At 37.4% G+C, this 14783-nt stretch overlaps 1 protein-coding gene and 1 long non-coding RNA gene across 7 annotated transcripts in view; one reads left to right on the top strand and one right to left on the bottom strand.

Annotated features, from left to right (window-relative positions):
- LOC309658266 overlaps positions 1–14783 on the top strand; it is a 588006-nt gene that overhangs the window by 323826 nt on the left and 249397 nt on the right. The gene's annotated exons all lie outside the window — the stretch shown is intronic.
- Positions 1–14783, bottom strand: part of GABRB2 (gamma-aminobutyric acid type A receptor subunit beta2) — a 296376-nt gene that overhangs the window by 56918 nt on the left and 224675 nt on the right. For all 6 annotated transcript variants that reach the window (XM_082456481.1, XM_082456482.1, XM_082456484.1 and 3 more), the window contains 2 exons: positions 5083–5220; positions 3328–3480 (listed from right to left, as the gene is read on the bottom strand). In XM_082456481.1, coding sequence (XP_082312607.1) covers positions 3328–3480; positions 5083–5220 — 291 coding nt within the window. The remainder of the gene's footprint in view (positions 1–3327; positions 3481–5082; positions 5221–14783) is intronic.

The following is a 14783-nucleotide window of genomic DNA, read 5'->3' as shown; positions in this document are numbered from 1 at the left end:
GAAGAGATCAGGAAATACGGACTTCGGAGCTGAGTCCTGAAGAATGAATGGGAGTTACGCAGGCAAACAAAACCTGGAAGTCAAAAGTGATAGTAGACCTAAGGGCATTGGTGGTGGAGAGAGTTTTTTTATTTATTTATTTTTTAATAAATTTATTTATTTATTATTTTTTGCTGTGTTTGGTCTTTGTTGCTGTGCACGGGCTTTCTCTAGCCGTGGCGAGCAGGTGCTACTCTGTTGCCGTGTGTGGGCTTCTCATTGTGGTGGCTTCTCTTGTTGCGGAGCACGGGCTCTAGGCGCACGGGCTTCAGTAGTTGTGCCTCGCGGGCTCTGGAGCGCAGGCTCAGTAATTGTGGCCCGCGGGCTTGTGGGATCTTCCCGGACCAGGGCTCGAACCCGTGTCCCCTGAATTGGCAGGTGGATTCTTAACCACTGTGCCACCAGGGAAGCCCGAGAGAGTTCTTTTAAAGGGGTGCTTTGTGGGGGTGAAAGTACACAGCCCATCAAAAGAATCTCAAGAAACTCAATGTGGGTACATTATAGGATATGATGGGAAGAATGATGAGGAAAGTGGAGATTAAGGGCTGCATAATGGAAAGTTACATACACAGAGCCTAATGCAGAACTTGAACTTAAAATTGAAGGCAATGTGAGGCCACTGACCAGCTTCCAGTAGGGAGGTATCAGGGACAAACTGTGTTTAGGACGATCATGAGGGTAAGCATTCAAGACAGGAAGCAGAATACCAGCTGAGAGTTTTTCAGAATAAGTAAGTGATGAAGGGGAAATAAATTAAAATCACTGTAAAAGTACTGAAATCAATGAATGCATTAAACAGATGATATGAACAACGATTGCAAAAAATATGGAAACTAGAGGTGGAGAGTAACAGAGAAGCAGCTGTCTAGCCTTCATGTTTCTGGGTTGGGAATGTAGGCACATAATGCACAGATAAATAATATAGAAGTATTACAAGACTCTATGGGAAATGCCACACTATGTCAGGTTATTACTATTAGTCCAGCTGAGGGAACATCTCCGACAGTGGGGAGTAGTTTCCCCAAAGCTGTAATTGGAGGGATAGACAGAGATATGCTGGGTAAAAGCACTGGGAGTCCAGAGTCCTGAGTTTCATAAGGTCCAGCTTTGTAGGAAAAGAGTGATGTGAAAACAGAGCTCCGAGGTCAAGATCACACAGATGGGAAGTTGCAGAGTTAAAATTTGAACTGGGATCTCTCTGACTCAGAAACCTGTGTCCTTAAACACTACCCAATAACACAGACCAAAAGTTAATTTTCAATTCTATTTTTTAGGAACATATGTTTTCTGATTTAATTTTTTCTCTCTAATAAGATCATAATTTTTGCCTTGTTTTTCTATATGCTCATGAAACAGATACAGAAAAAATAAATTTGAGCATCCAATTCTGAGCATGGCCAAAAAACTATGGTTATACTTTAGATCTAGGTATTTTATAGTTCTCACATCTTTTCTATATTAGTCATTTTGACGCATTTTCCAATTTTACTTTTCTCTTCATTATTTCATCTAGAGCTTATCTTGGATGACATGAATATTACATGTATATTATAAAACTGACAACACTGATTTTACTATTTATCTAAATCTCATGTTGAGGTGTTTCTGACCTAGTAATAAACTGCTCACATAAAAGACATTTGAAAATTTTCTTTCAAAAAGTAAATAACTTATGTATTATTCCTGTAATAGGCATCAAATTGAGAACAGATTTTCATTTTGGAATAACAGGATATTTACAAATTCCATTCATTACTTTATTCAGCAGCTATTTACTGGATACCATTCACTGTGTGAGACACTACAGATATAATGGAAGCAAAATTAGATATGGACCTTCCTCCAAGGTATCTTCAGTACCATGAGGAAAAAGAACATCACAAACCAAATAAATATAAATTATAACTGTGGTTGGTCTCCAAGGTTGGTCTACAGTATTTTAAGAGAATATATCACAGGGGACTTGACTCAGTCCAGGAGGTAATTAATTCTCCTTCCAACCCTGAACCACCACAATCTAATCTCAACACAGCAGCCAAAGTTATCCCTTTGTATCTGAAATCATGTCACTTCTTTGCTCAGTGTTGCTCTAATTTCATGCAGAATAAAAGCAAAACTTTTATTATGGCCCCTGGACCATTTCATCATCTTTCAGTCCCCTCTCCCTGACATTATCTCTACTCCTGAACTCACTCTGCATCTGCCTTACAGGCCACCTTGCTCACTTGCTTGGCATGTTTCTACCTGAGGGCCTTTTCATCAAGCTGGAATATTCTCATCCAGACATTTATGTGACTTGATCTTCTTCAAGTCTTTGTCCATTGGCAATCAATGAAGTCTACCCTGATTATTCTAAACTGTACCCCTAATATACCCACCCCCTTACCTTGCTTATTTCTACTCTACAGGTTTACCATATTATATAATTTGCATGTTAAATGCAAAATAAATTTACTTTTTACCTTTTATTGATAGAACATAACTTCCAGAAGGACACTGGCTTTATCTCCAGTGCCCAGTATGTTTGACACATAGTAGGTGTTCAAAAAAATTTTGTTGTATGAATAATGACTTTGCTAAGGAATTAATGATTTAATTGAGATATACTGGTGAAGCACTTAACTCAAAATTTAAAGGGATTAGTCAGAACTCAGAATAATAAAGATTGTATAAAAGGTCATAAATTTACTATATCTGGAGTTAGCAACATAAAAATGTTCATGAAATACAATTCATTCTCTTCCTCTGGTGTTATGATGGAAAAACATCATGCGTAAGATAAGTGATGCCATGGATGATTTCCCAATATTCTTACTTGGTTGTCTCCTGCCCTCTGCCATGCTATCCCAAAATCTTAGTTAAGACTTCAGAATTCTTTCTGCTCATTGATTAGTTGCACATTTCATTTCTCTGTTTCTTGTTCAGAATAAAATAAAAAAATTTAAAAAAAAGATGGAAGAGAGCTCTTCCCAGGTAAGGAAACACAGATAAAAACTGAACAATTATCTAGCAATATTACATGAACTATGCTTCAATAAAAATATCAAGCTGATGGGACTAATTTCATTACCGACAGCTATACAGTTAACTAATTTTGACATGAAAGAGTTTTAATTTGTGTTTAACTGATTTAACGCTGAATCAGATCACCCAACGTCTCACAGCCAAATTCTTATAATGTGTGCAGTCCGGTCTCGTCACGCATCGCAAATTCGAGGGTAAGGAAAGTGCACGCGCGCTCACGCGCACACACAGGCACACTCCACAAGCAGTCAGATTGATGCCTACCTAATGCCACTCTTGCAGCTGAAGCATCGTAATTAATCCAGAAGGAGACCCAGGAGAGGATAGTGATCAAGATAGATGGCATGTATGTTTGCAGGATAAAGTAACCAATGTTTCTCTTAAGCTTAAAGCTGAGGGACAACCTGGGATAGGAACCTAGAAAGACAATTTTAAAACATCATCGTTATCAATCAATATTTATAGGATACTTTTCTTTAAAGGCCCATAAACAGTTTGTATATCTTTCCTAAACTCAATTTTAGCTCCTGCTGAAGGGCACTTTCTTCTGCAAAAGTGGTCTGAGAAAACAGGGCTTTTAATTAGCAGGACTTACTCAGTGTTAAATATATTCCACATTCATCAGTAATTAAAAGAATTCCAGCTCTTCCCTGGTCAGCCTCCTACACTGAATCAAAGGTTCTCATTCTCTGCAACTGTGATGACAAGACAATTTGAGACAGTCCCTTTGTTCCCCCTTTAATTGTTTCTCATCAAGTCCATTCCGTACATTTTTGTATATAAGAATAAGGCTGCACACTCTGATTATAGGGAAAGAAATCTCTTCACAAGCCCCAGGATGCATTTTAAGGTGAGGATCAGTGGCGAGGCTGCAGTTAGTGCAGCAACTCCCTGAAATTTTGTGAAGGTTTCCATGTGTAGGCAGTATTTTTTCTAATTTCATTGCTTCCATCAAAGTTTTAAAAGGATTCCTGACCCACCAAAAGGTGGAGAGTCACTTTTCCTGAGCAATGTTTGTGGGAGATATAACTAAGGATCAGATTCTTGAAGCTGGGTCTTTTGATGGTGGGGACCTGGGGAATTACATTTTAAATGAGATATGTAAAAGAATACAGTCTTATAACCTAAAAGAGTCACAATGATAAATAGTGTGTGTGTGGCGGGGGGGGCGGATATTCTTACTAACTGAAAGCCTTGTCTAGCCCTCTTGGGCTGAAGCAAGTATATAAATATTAAAGTAAAAATATTTTAAGTAGAAACTCATTTCCATAGTGTCTCAGGGGTTCAAAGAACCTCAAACCTAGGAAAAGTTTCTGTTGTTTTTTTTGCAAAGCTGGAGGCTATTTTGTATTCTTGCTTGAAGTAGTTTTCAGGGACAGGAAGTGCCTGAGTCCTTAGCAGACAATTCAGAATCTACAGTTACTGTATTAGCTATTTCTGTGCTTGGGGAATTCATTTCAATAAGAAAAATATAAAGAGGGATATTCTTGTGGACTTATTATTTTTCTTTTAATGAGCATGCAGCAAATTACTGCATTCCTGGGCTTTTTTGTTAAAAATCTGTGCTGATGAAAACAAGTCTGACCTCAATACTGGAAGAGTAAGAATGGTAAAGGTATCAGGATAATCTCAACATCCGGAAAAGCTTTTACTCCAAAACAGTAGGTAAGGCTACGTAAAGAAAGTCCTACCCTTTGAGAAAAATGTGAAGTCCTCCCACCCTACTGTGTTTAGAGAATTTCACTGTGGTCAGACTTGAGTGAACTATGACCTGGCTGTCCTCAGTATATTTCAAAGAATTATGATAGTACATGAGAGATATTTGCTTTGCTGGGGGTGCCTTCTTGAAAGTAAATGGATGGGTTCCAAATGGGCTTGTTGGGGAACTGAGCATTTTCAGCAGATCTAAGTCTTCCAGAGTCCCCATCCTTCCCTGGGACCCGATCCTGATATAAGTGAACCCTTTTGGCAAAATATAATAAAGCCCCTTTTCTCTTAACTATTTCCCCTGATACAAACCTGTGGAAAAAACAACCTTCTTGGTGATAAGTTTATAATCTACAATAGAGAACTGTGGAAGTTCAATCTTGGTTACTCCTGTTACTGCGTTATCATCCCCACGCCAGTAAAACTCAATGTCATCAGTTGTATATCCATCTGTAAAAGGAAACACACAAACACATATACAGATACACAAAACAAAAGACAAACAAAATAGAAAAAAATAACTGTTTAGGAAATGAACTGTATAAACGATAATAGCTACAGCTAAAGGTTATTATGTGTTAGGTATCACCCCAAGCACCTTAAGTATATTACTATCTTTAATCCTCACAATAATCCCATTGGGGAAGTATAATTAGGCCCACATGAGGCAACAAAGGCTTAGAGAAATTAACAGCTTATATTAAGTCTTGTAACTAGGAAGTGGTATCATTGGGACTCGAACCTAGGTTTATCTGATTATGAATCTCATTCTCTCAAACAGCATCACATTATCACATAACCCTGGATTGTACTCTAAAAGAAGACAAAAGAAGAGAAAAATCATTTAAGTTATCAGTACAGCATTAAACGGTACCAAACCCTCCCTCTGCCAATACAAAATATCTGAATTACAAAATATTTGGATTTCAAGTCGGAAGAGAAGTGATTATGAAGAAGTGAGTCATTAATTTTTTAACATTCATAGACATGATCTCCAAATTTGATTTTGCAGCATATCTAAATCCCCCAAAAAATGCCCTAAAAATTCAAAAGAACATAATTTCCAGCAGTTTTAAGAAGTACAAATGTAGAGTGTACACCGCAAATGCACAGTGCATTTACGGGGTCTGTTTCCATTCATCCAGCAATTACTTATTGAGCACCTACTATGCTTGTCAGCGCAGTTGCTGGGGATAGGACTCTGCACAATAAAAACATGACCTCTGTTATAATGATCCTTTCAATCCATGGGGTAGAGTGGGACAAACACACGTATTCTAATTAGTAAGCACACATATAATTGCAGTGAATAAACACATTTTATATTGCAAACAATGCTGTACAGGGAAGCATGCAATGAAATCCAGTGAATACCAATATTTTACAAATTCACGCATCCCCCACAAATCCCCCCAAAAGCATTCGTTATATTTGTATACCACACTTATCTCTTCAAAGAACATTTGCATCCAGATAGCTGAATCTTTACGAGTCTAGGAGGTAGGCAGCACAGAGAGTCTCCCACAATTTCAAAAGCAATAAAACAAATGAGAAAACTGCTTAAGTTTCTGTCTTTTGACATGTAACTAGTTAGCGTAACACTGAGGATTTGAACGTCAATTCTTTGATTCTTAGCTCTTGTGATTGCCAAAAAACCACATTTCTTCCAAAGAGAGAAAGTCAAATCTCCAAAAAAGTCGAAGCAAATTATTTTTCAAAGAACTACAATACCCTCAATTTGAGAATCTATACCAACCACAGCATAGCTCAGGCATTGTCTTAACTTTTCTAGAAATCTGAAGTCCTCTTTATTCAAAAGAGTAGCCATCTTTATCTGATAATAGATATAGAGTTTTTTTGGAAGAATTTTTGAGAACTTGAACTTGCGGTTCCCTAACGATAGGCTTTTGGATAATAGCTAATGATCTTCAAAAGGGTTATTTACTTGCAAACATCATAAATTGTAATAAAGATGGTGGAGTTTAAATAGATTATACACCACCAACATTTTTATTAGCATGATCTCATTTAGAGCCTTTGTTTTGTTAGAGAATGTCTTTCTTCATATAAAACTTAGATTTAAAAGTAAATTACTCTTGGATTTAAAGGAAACCCCAGGTATTAAGTAAATGACACAGCAAGCTGATTCTCAGATAAGAGCTCTCACTCCTTATTAATCTACTCCATTAATATTCGCTACCTAAACCTAAGAACTCAGGTGTCTGTCCCAAAGGATAACTGCTCTTTTTCTAAGATGGCAACTTTTTTAATGTGGCCATGGGAACTCTCATAGTCCAGAACTTCAACTCAAATTGAGTCCCATTTGTCATTGGTTATCTGTACACATTTCTCAGTTATGAAATTGTTTAGAGTCAATGACAACCCCACCTTTCATAAAACAGTTTAAAATAACAAAAGAGGGTCAACTTACTCCTAGAATCAACTAGATATTTAGAAATGTATTGTAAAATTGAATCTGTGTATAAACAAAAAAAAGGTATTTATGAAACAAGGAGGCAATAGATTTCTAGAATGCAGCCATCTTCAAAAGAAGAGAATGAGAGAAAAGTCAACTCACTACTGCCAATAGAGGACTAAGTATAAACTAGTGAAGAGTGTGTTTCTGGTCCTCCAGCTTCCTTTCCTCAGTATTTAGCTTCTTTTGTTCATCACTACAAATCTTGTAACAGAAGCTCTCTGTAGGCAGAGGCATGGGAATATCAATGGCATTTCAATACAGCTGTAGAGGAGATGCCTAATGGGTATTTAATAGGTAGAAACATTATAATAAAATACAGACTTTTGTCAAAAAGCCAGATATTTGACACAGTGCTTGCTAGACAATACCTGGCAGAGAATAGGTACTTGGGATAAATTATTGAATTAATACAACAATTATTTAATACACATGTGGATTTGGACAATGGTTGTTTATCCAGATGCTTGGCAATGCGAAGGTATTCATCATGTTAATATCTCTGTCTCTTCCTCCTAGCACAGTACCTGGCACATAGTTGGCATTAAATAAATATCTTCTGAGTGAATTCAAAAAAACTCACCCAATGATAATATAACCCTTGAGAAAAATCCAAAAATCCTTCATTATACATTTTTCCTTATGTATTAGTTGGGCAAGTTACCTAACCTCTCTGTCCTCCATTTTCTCATCTGAAAATTGGGATAATAATAGTAATAGCTACTTCACAGAGCAGTTATGCCAGAAAAAGAAGTTGTTCCCTGTAAAATACTTTAGAAAACTAACTGGTAGATAGTGCTCAAAAAGGTTAGCTAATACTTTCTTTTTAAATAAGAATTTTTTACCATTGCAACAAAAAGAATTAAACACCTAGGAATAAACCTACCTAAGGAGACAAAAGACCTGTATGCAGAAAACTATAAAACACTGATGAAAGAAATTAAAGATGATAAAAATAGATGGAGAGATATACTATGTTCTTGGACTGGAAGAATCAACATTGTGAAGATGACTCTACTACCCAAAGCAATCTACAGATTCAGTGAAATCCCTATCAAATTACCAATGGCATTTTTTACAGAACTAGAAAAAAAAATCTTAAAATTTGTATGGAGACACAAAAGACCCTGAATAGCCAAAGCAGTCTTGAGAAATAAAAATGGAGCTGAAGGAATCAGGCGCCCAGACTTCAGACTATACTACAAAGCTACAGTCATCAAGACAGTATGGTACTGGCACAAAAACAGAAACATAGATCAATGGAACAGGATAGAAAGCCCAGAGATAAACCCACACACAAATGGTCACCTTATCTTTGACAAAGGAGGCAAGGATATACAATGGAGAAAAGACAGCCTCTTCAATAAGTGGTGCTGGGAAAACTGGACAGGTACATGTAAAAGAATGAAATTAGAACACTCCCTAACACCATACACAAAAATAAACTCCAAATGGATTAAAGACCTAAATGTAAGGCCAGACACTATCAAACTGTTAGAGGAAAACATAGGCAGAACGCTCTATGACATAAATAACAGCAAGATCCTTTTTGACCCACCTCCTAGAGAAATGGAAATAAAAACAAAAATAAACAAATGGGACCTAATGAAACTTAAAAGCTTTTGCCCAGCAAAGGAAACCATAAACAAGATGAAAAGACAACCCTCAGAATGGGAGAAAATATTTGCAAATAAAGCAACTGACAAAGGATTAATCTCCAAAATTTACAAGCAGCTCATGCAGCTCAATAGCAAAAAAACAAACAACCCAATCCAAAAATGGGCAGAAGACCTAAACAGACATTTCTCCAAAGAAGATAAACAGATTGCCAACAAACATATGAAAGAATGCTCAACATCATTAATCATTAGAGAAATGCAGATCAAAACTACAATGAGATATCATCTTACACCAGTCAGAACGGCCATCATCAAAAAACCTACAAACAATAAATGCTGGAGACGGTGTGGAGAAAAGGGAACCCTCTTGCATTGTTGGTGGGAATGTAAATTGATACAGCCACTATGGAGAATAGTATGGAGGTTCCTTAAAAAACTAAAAATAGAACAAGCATATGACCCAGCAATCCCACTACTGGGCCTATACCCTGAGAAAACCATAATTCAAAAAGAAACATGTATACCAATGTTCATTGCAGCACTATTCACAATAGCCAGGACATGGAAACAACCTAAATGTCCATTAACAGATGAATGGATAAAGAAGATGTGGTACATATATGTAATGGAATATTACTCAGCCATAAAAAAATGAAATGGGGTCATTTGTAGAGATGTGGATGGACCTAGAGTCTGTCATACAGAGTGAAGAAAGTCAGAAAGGGAAAAACAAATATAGTATGTTAATACATATATGTGGAATCTAGAAAAATGGTGCAGATGAACCTTATTTGCAGGGCAGGAATAGAAAGGCAGACGTAGAGAACGGACGTGTGGACACGGTGGGGGGGTGGAAGGGGAGGGTGGGATGAATTGGGAGATTGGGTTTGATATAAATACACTACCGTGTGTTAAATAGATAGCTTAGTGGGAACCTGCTGTACAGGGAGGTCAGCTGGGTGCTCTGTGATGGCCTAGTTGGGTGGGATGGGGGTGAGGGAGGGAGGTCCAAGAGGGAGGGGACATGTGTATGCATATGGCTGATTCACTTCGCTGTGCAGCAGAAACTAGCACAACATTGTAAAGCAATTATACTCCAATTTAAAAAAAAAACACACTTGAAGGTTATTTTGATGTCTATGATTGTGGAATCTGACACAATGGAGCAGGATATTGTATATGCTCCTTGGCTACCGCTGGTTTTAAAAACCTCGGTCTTCTTGACTTCATTTTGGGTTAACCAAGGATAGAATGTTGCAAATGGAAAGCAAGTATATGCTCTTGCAACATCGATTTCTGTAGATGAAAGACCAACAATCCATAACAGTGCCAGGGTGGTCAAGTTCAAAAGCCAGCTCAATATACTGTGTAGGATTAGCTGAAAGCAGACCTAGTTTTCTTCTTTTCTTTGAATTTTCTCTCAAGGAATATTTAGCGGTCTCTCAATGTAATTAAAAAATAAAACATATGCAAATGCATATGACCTGACTTTACATCTTTCATAATAATAATGAGTAAAAAATAATTAGATATCTTTTAAAAGGTATCAGAAGGAGGAGATGCACTGAAGCTCCTCATTAATGTCTTGCAAAATAAATTCATCTTTTATATTTTATTCATGGGATTCCAGAAACTGAGTGATTAAATTATATTGTATTGTTATCATTAAAACCATAACCCACATCAATTCAATTGGCCTATGAATAAACCAAAACACAAATTTTTTGGAATTTACCTGGAGGAATTAAAACTGCATGAAATGTTACAAAACCGTGATCAGGAAGGATAAATATGTAAATTTATAAATCTGTATAAGACACAAATGATAAATATTGGTAAATACATGTACTACATGAGATCTAAGGAGCAAAAATGCCATTTTAAAAACATTTACATAATAACTGAACAGGTTCTCCCAACTGTTACGTATCTTATTACATAACATGGCATTTAAACAAGTTTTTTTCTCACTTTAGTGATAGTTTACATGTTTGTTTTGTTATCTACTAAGTAAATGTTACATTTTAGAAGGATATTACTATGCAAAAAATATGAACCTGTACCAAGATATTAAACAGGGGAGGCCAATGAGAACATTTAGAAGAATTAACTGAATTATCAATGCTACCATATTTTTTCCTAGTGGAAAATTAAAGTGACTTGTTATTCTCCTGTTACTTATTTACACTTTGCTCCTCAATTGGACTGTTAAATGTTCTCTGGTAGTTATCCATTTTCTGTCTCCCATTGTATCAACACAGCAATAGTAACATAGTATAACTGACCTTTAAACAACATGGTTTGAACTGCATGGGCCCACTTATACAAGGATTTTTTTCAATAGGAAATACTACAGTACTACACGATCCACGGTTGGTTGAATCCATGGATGTGGAACTGTGGATGCAGAAGAACGTGGATATGGAGAGCTGACTATAAATTAGAAGGGGATTTTCGACTGTGTTGATGGTTGGGCCCCTAACAGCTACATTGTTCAATGGTCAACTGTACTGCCATTTACAATAAGAACAAGAATGAAAACATTTTTTTCATGACTAACTCAGTGACCACGATTAGAAGCCTCCACATTCAGAATGGACTCCACTCCATGAAGAGGCCTGTATGTAAGTGCAAAGGTGCAAGACTGAGTACAGTCAATGCCAATTAAAGTTACAGGGATTTTTCAAGAGGGAGAGAGAGAAACTCACTTGTCAGCCACGACTCTTTAAATTCAGCAATGAAAGTGTTCCAAAGACACTCTGAGTGATTGCTCTGACTCCTGAATTGTGTCTTATTCTTCACTCTGCTCTTTAGACACAAATGTTCTGCTGTCAAATCATTTCTAGGCCTCGAGCAGCCCCAAATAATTGGCCTAGGATGGGTCAGACTTGATTACCTAGTGGCATCTTAGTGAGGACACCATCAAGTCATGGCCCAGAATTCGTCCCACATCAAAGATAATCTATCTTTTTGTGCTATTACTGTTTTCAAATTCAAATTGTATGATAGAGAACAGGAAATTGATCATAATCAAGCAAATGTTAGATATTGTACCTTAAAGATCATTTCTTTATTTGGATTTCAATGCAAAACTTAGTATGTATTGTCTCTGTATGGGAGCAGGGCGAACTGGTAGCCCTTTCTGCCAGTTTAGCTCCGTGAAGTGTTTCTTATGATTTCTTGTGATTGGAGAGCTGAAGCAATTAAAATAATGGTCCAGGCAAGAGAAACCAACTGAAAAAAATAATAATAGGCAAAAAAGAGCCACAACAACCACAACAGTAGCTATGGTTTACAAAGCCCTTCTGTGTCAGGCACTGCCTTAAACTCTATATGGTTTTGTCTTGAAAGGAGAACTAGACTGGGTTATGGCTACCAGGATTCCTCTCCTCCACCCAACCCTGCTTTTCCCATATGCATGAGCCCTAAATCCTGAAGTGATATACAAAAGTAAGAGAACTTTTAGCTGAAAAAAAAAAAAAAAATAGGCTGGTGCTTCTCAAATTTAATAGGCACAGAAATCACCCGGAAATCTTGTTAAAATGCAAACACTGATTAAGTAGGTAGAGCCTAAGATTCTGTATTTTTAATAACCTCCCAGGTAGGAAGGATGCTGTTTGTCCATGTACCATCCTTTGGATAGCAAGAGATCAGGAGATTATATAGAGCAAAAGTCATTTGCCTTGCCATGGGAGTCAGGAAAGGCATGTTTGGTATCTATCCTGACCCAGAGAAGAAGAATGTTTCTTCTGAATAAAGGTTTTATAGCTCCAAAATTAAAATATCTTCTCCCAGTTCCGCCTCTCTTATAAGGAACAAGAGGAGATGTTTCTGATGCTGCCAGTATCCAGGGGTCTGGTTTTCTTTAATCATCTATGACCTATGCTCACCAATAAAGCAATAATAGAAGAGAAAAGGGAGATGGGGCTACCTCTAAAAGTTTTCTGCAAATTTGTATTCAAGTTTTATTTGAATATTTAATGATATTCGGACTAAGAAGATTCCACTCTAGCATCAGATCTCTGTATCTTTTATATATTTTCCTCAATAGACTAATCAACAACCTTTTGGGTTTCCCCCCTTCCTCTAATCTACACTAAACATGCTGCTATTATTACTTTGTTTACAAACAGGTTGATAATGCTACTTCCATGCCTTAAAAAACAAAAAACAAAAAATATGGAGAACTTTTTAATGGCCTTCCCAGTAGATTCAGAATTAAATGCAAATTCTTTGGTCAGGCATTCAAAACTATGTTGCAGCCCCATCTTCTGTTATACTTCTTCCTGTTTTAAAGCTTCTATCTTCTGCCCACAGTCTTTAGTAACCCTTTGACCTCCAGGCCTTGGTTCAAATTATTTAAGTTACTTGAAATAGTTTTACCTCTCACATCACATTTCTGTACACTTTCAGGCCTCGTCTCAGCTTTCACCTTTCCCAAGACACGTCTCATCTTCCTTCAGTGGGGATCCTTTTCTTTCCTACCCTGAGGTTTCCACAGCACTGTGCTGGAATCCCTGCTCATCGACTAGTTTTGCAATAGAGGATTTGTGGAAGTGTTGGTCTCAGCCACTAGAATATGCTGGAGGCTGAAGAACCATGTCTGATAACTTCTCTGTAGCCCCTCTCCTCCTTAATATAGGTAAGACCTTAATATAGGTCTTACCAAGGGTGGCACTTGTACAAGCTTGCTGAACTGAACGGTCAACATGCTACCCATTAGCTGTGGTTCATCAGATCCCTGCTCCCTTTGAGTGCAGTGAACAGGTGCCATTTCCTGAATTGCAAGGTGGTAGAATTGCAAACCTGAACATTACTTATGTCTTGGATGTGTTATTCCCATGCACCAGCCTCAAACGCATTAAAAAAGGCAGTGCTATTGGTACCACTCCATAAAAGGGAGCTACCAAGTTAAAGCAAAGGCCCTGTGTTGAAAAAAACTTCCTGACATTGCTGATTTTTTTGTTTAACATCTTTATTGGAGTATAATTGCTTTACAATGGTGTGTTAGTTTCTGCTGTATAACAAAATGAATCAGCTATACATATACAAATATCCCCATATCCCCTCCCTTTTGCATCTCCCTCCCACCCTCCATGTCCCACCCCTCTAGGTGGTCACAAAGCACCGAGCTGATCTCCCTATGCTATGTGGCTGTTTCCAGCTAGCTGTCTATTTTACATTTGGTAGTACATATATGTCCATGCCACTCTCTCACTTCGTCCCAGCTTACCCTTCTCCATCCCCGTGTCCTCAAGTCCATTCTCTATGTCTGTGTCTTTATTCCTGTCCTATTCCTTTTTAGATTCCATATATATATGTGTTAGCATATGGTATTTGTTTTTCTCTTTCTGATTTACTTCACTCTGTATAACAGACTCTAGGTCCATCCACCTCACTGCAAATAACTCAATTTTGTTTCCTTTTATGGCTGAGTAATATTCTATTGTATGTATGTGCCACATCTTCTTTATCCATTCATCTGTTGATGGACACTTTGGTTGCTTCCATGTCCTGGCTACTGTAAATAGAGCTGCAATGAACATTGTGGTACATGACTCTTTTTGAATTATGGCTTTCTCAGGGTATATGCCCAGTAGTGGGATTGCTGGGTCATATGGTAGTTCTGTTTTTAGTTTTTTAAGGAACCTCCATACTGTTCTCCATAGTGGCTGTATCAATTTACATTCCCACCAACAGTGCAAGAGTGTTCCCTTTTCTCCACACCCTCTCCAGCATTTATTGTTTGTAGATTTTTTGATGATGGCCATTCTAACTGGTGTGAGGTGATACCTCATTGTAGTTTTGATCTGCATTCCTCTGATGATTAGTGATGTTGAGCATCCTTTGATGTGTTTGTTGGCAATCAGTATATCTTCTTTGGAGAAATGTCTATTTAGGTCTTCTGCCCATTTTTG

Source organism: Balaenoptera physalus, assembly GCF_965194825.1.
Source record: "Balaenoptera physalus genome assembly, chromosome: 3".
In the NCBI taxonomy this organism is placed as follows: domain Eukaryota; kingdom Metazoa; phylum Chordata; class Mammalia; order Artiodactyla; family Balaenopteridae; genus Balaenoptera; species Balaenoptera physalus.
This window is presented reverse-complemented; position numbering and strand designations above follow the sequence as displayed.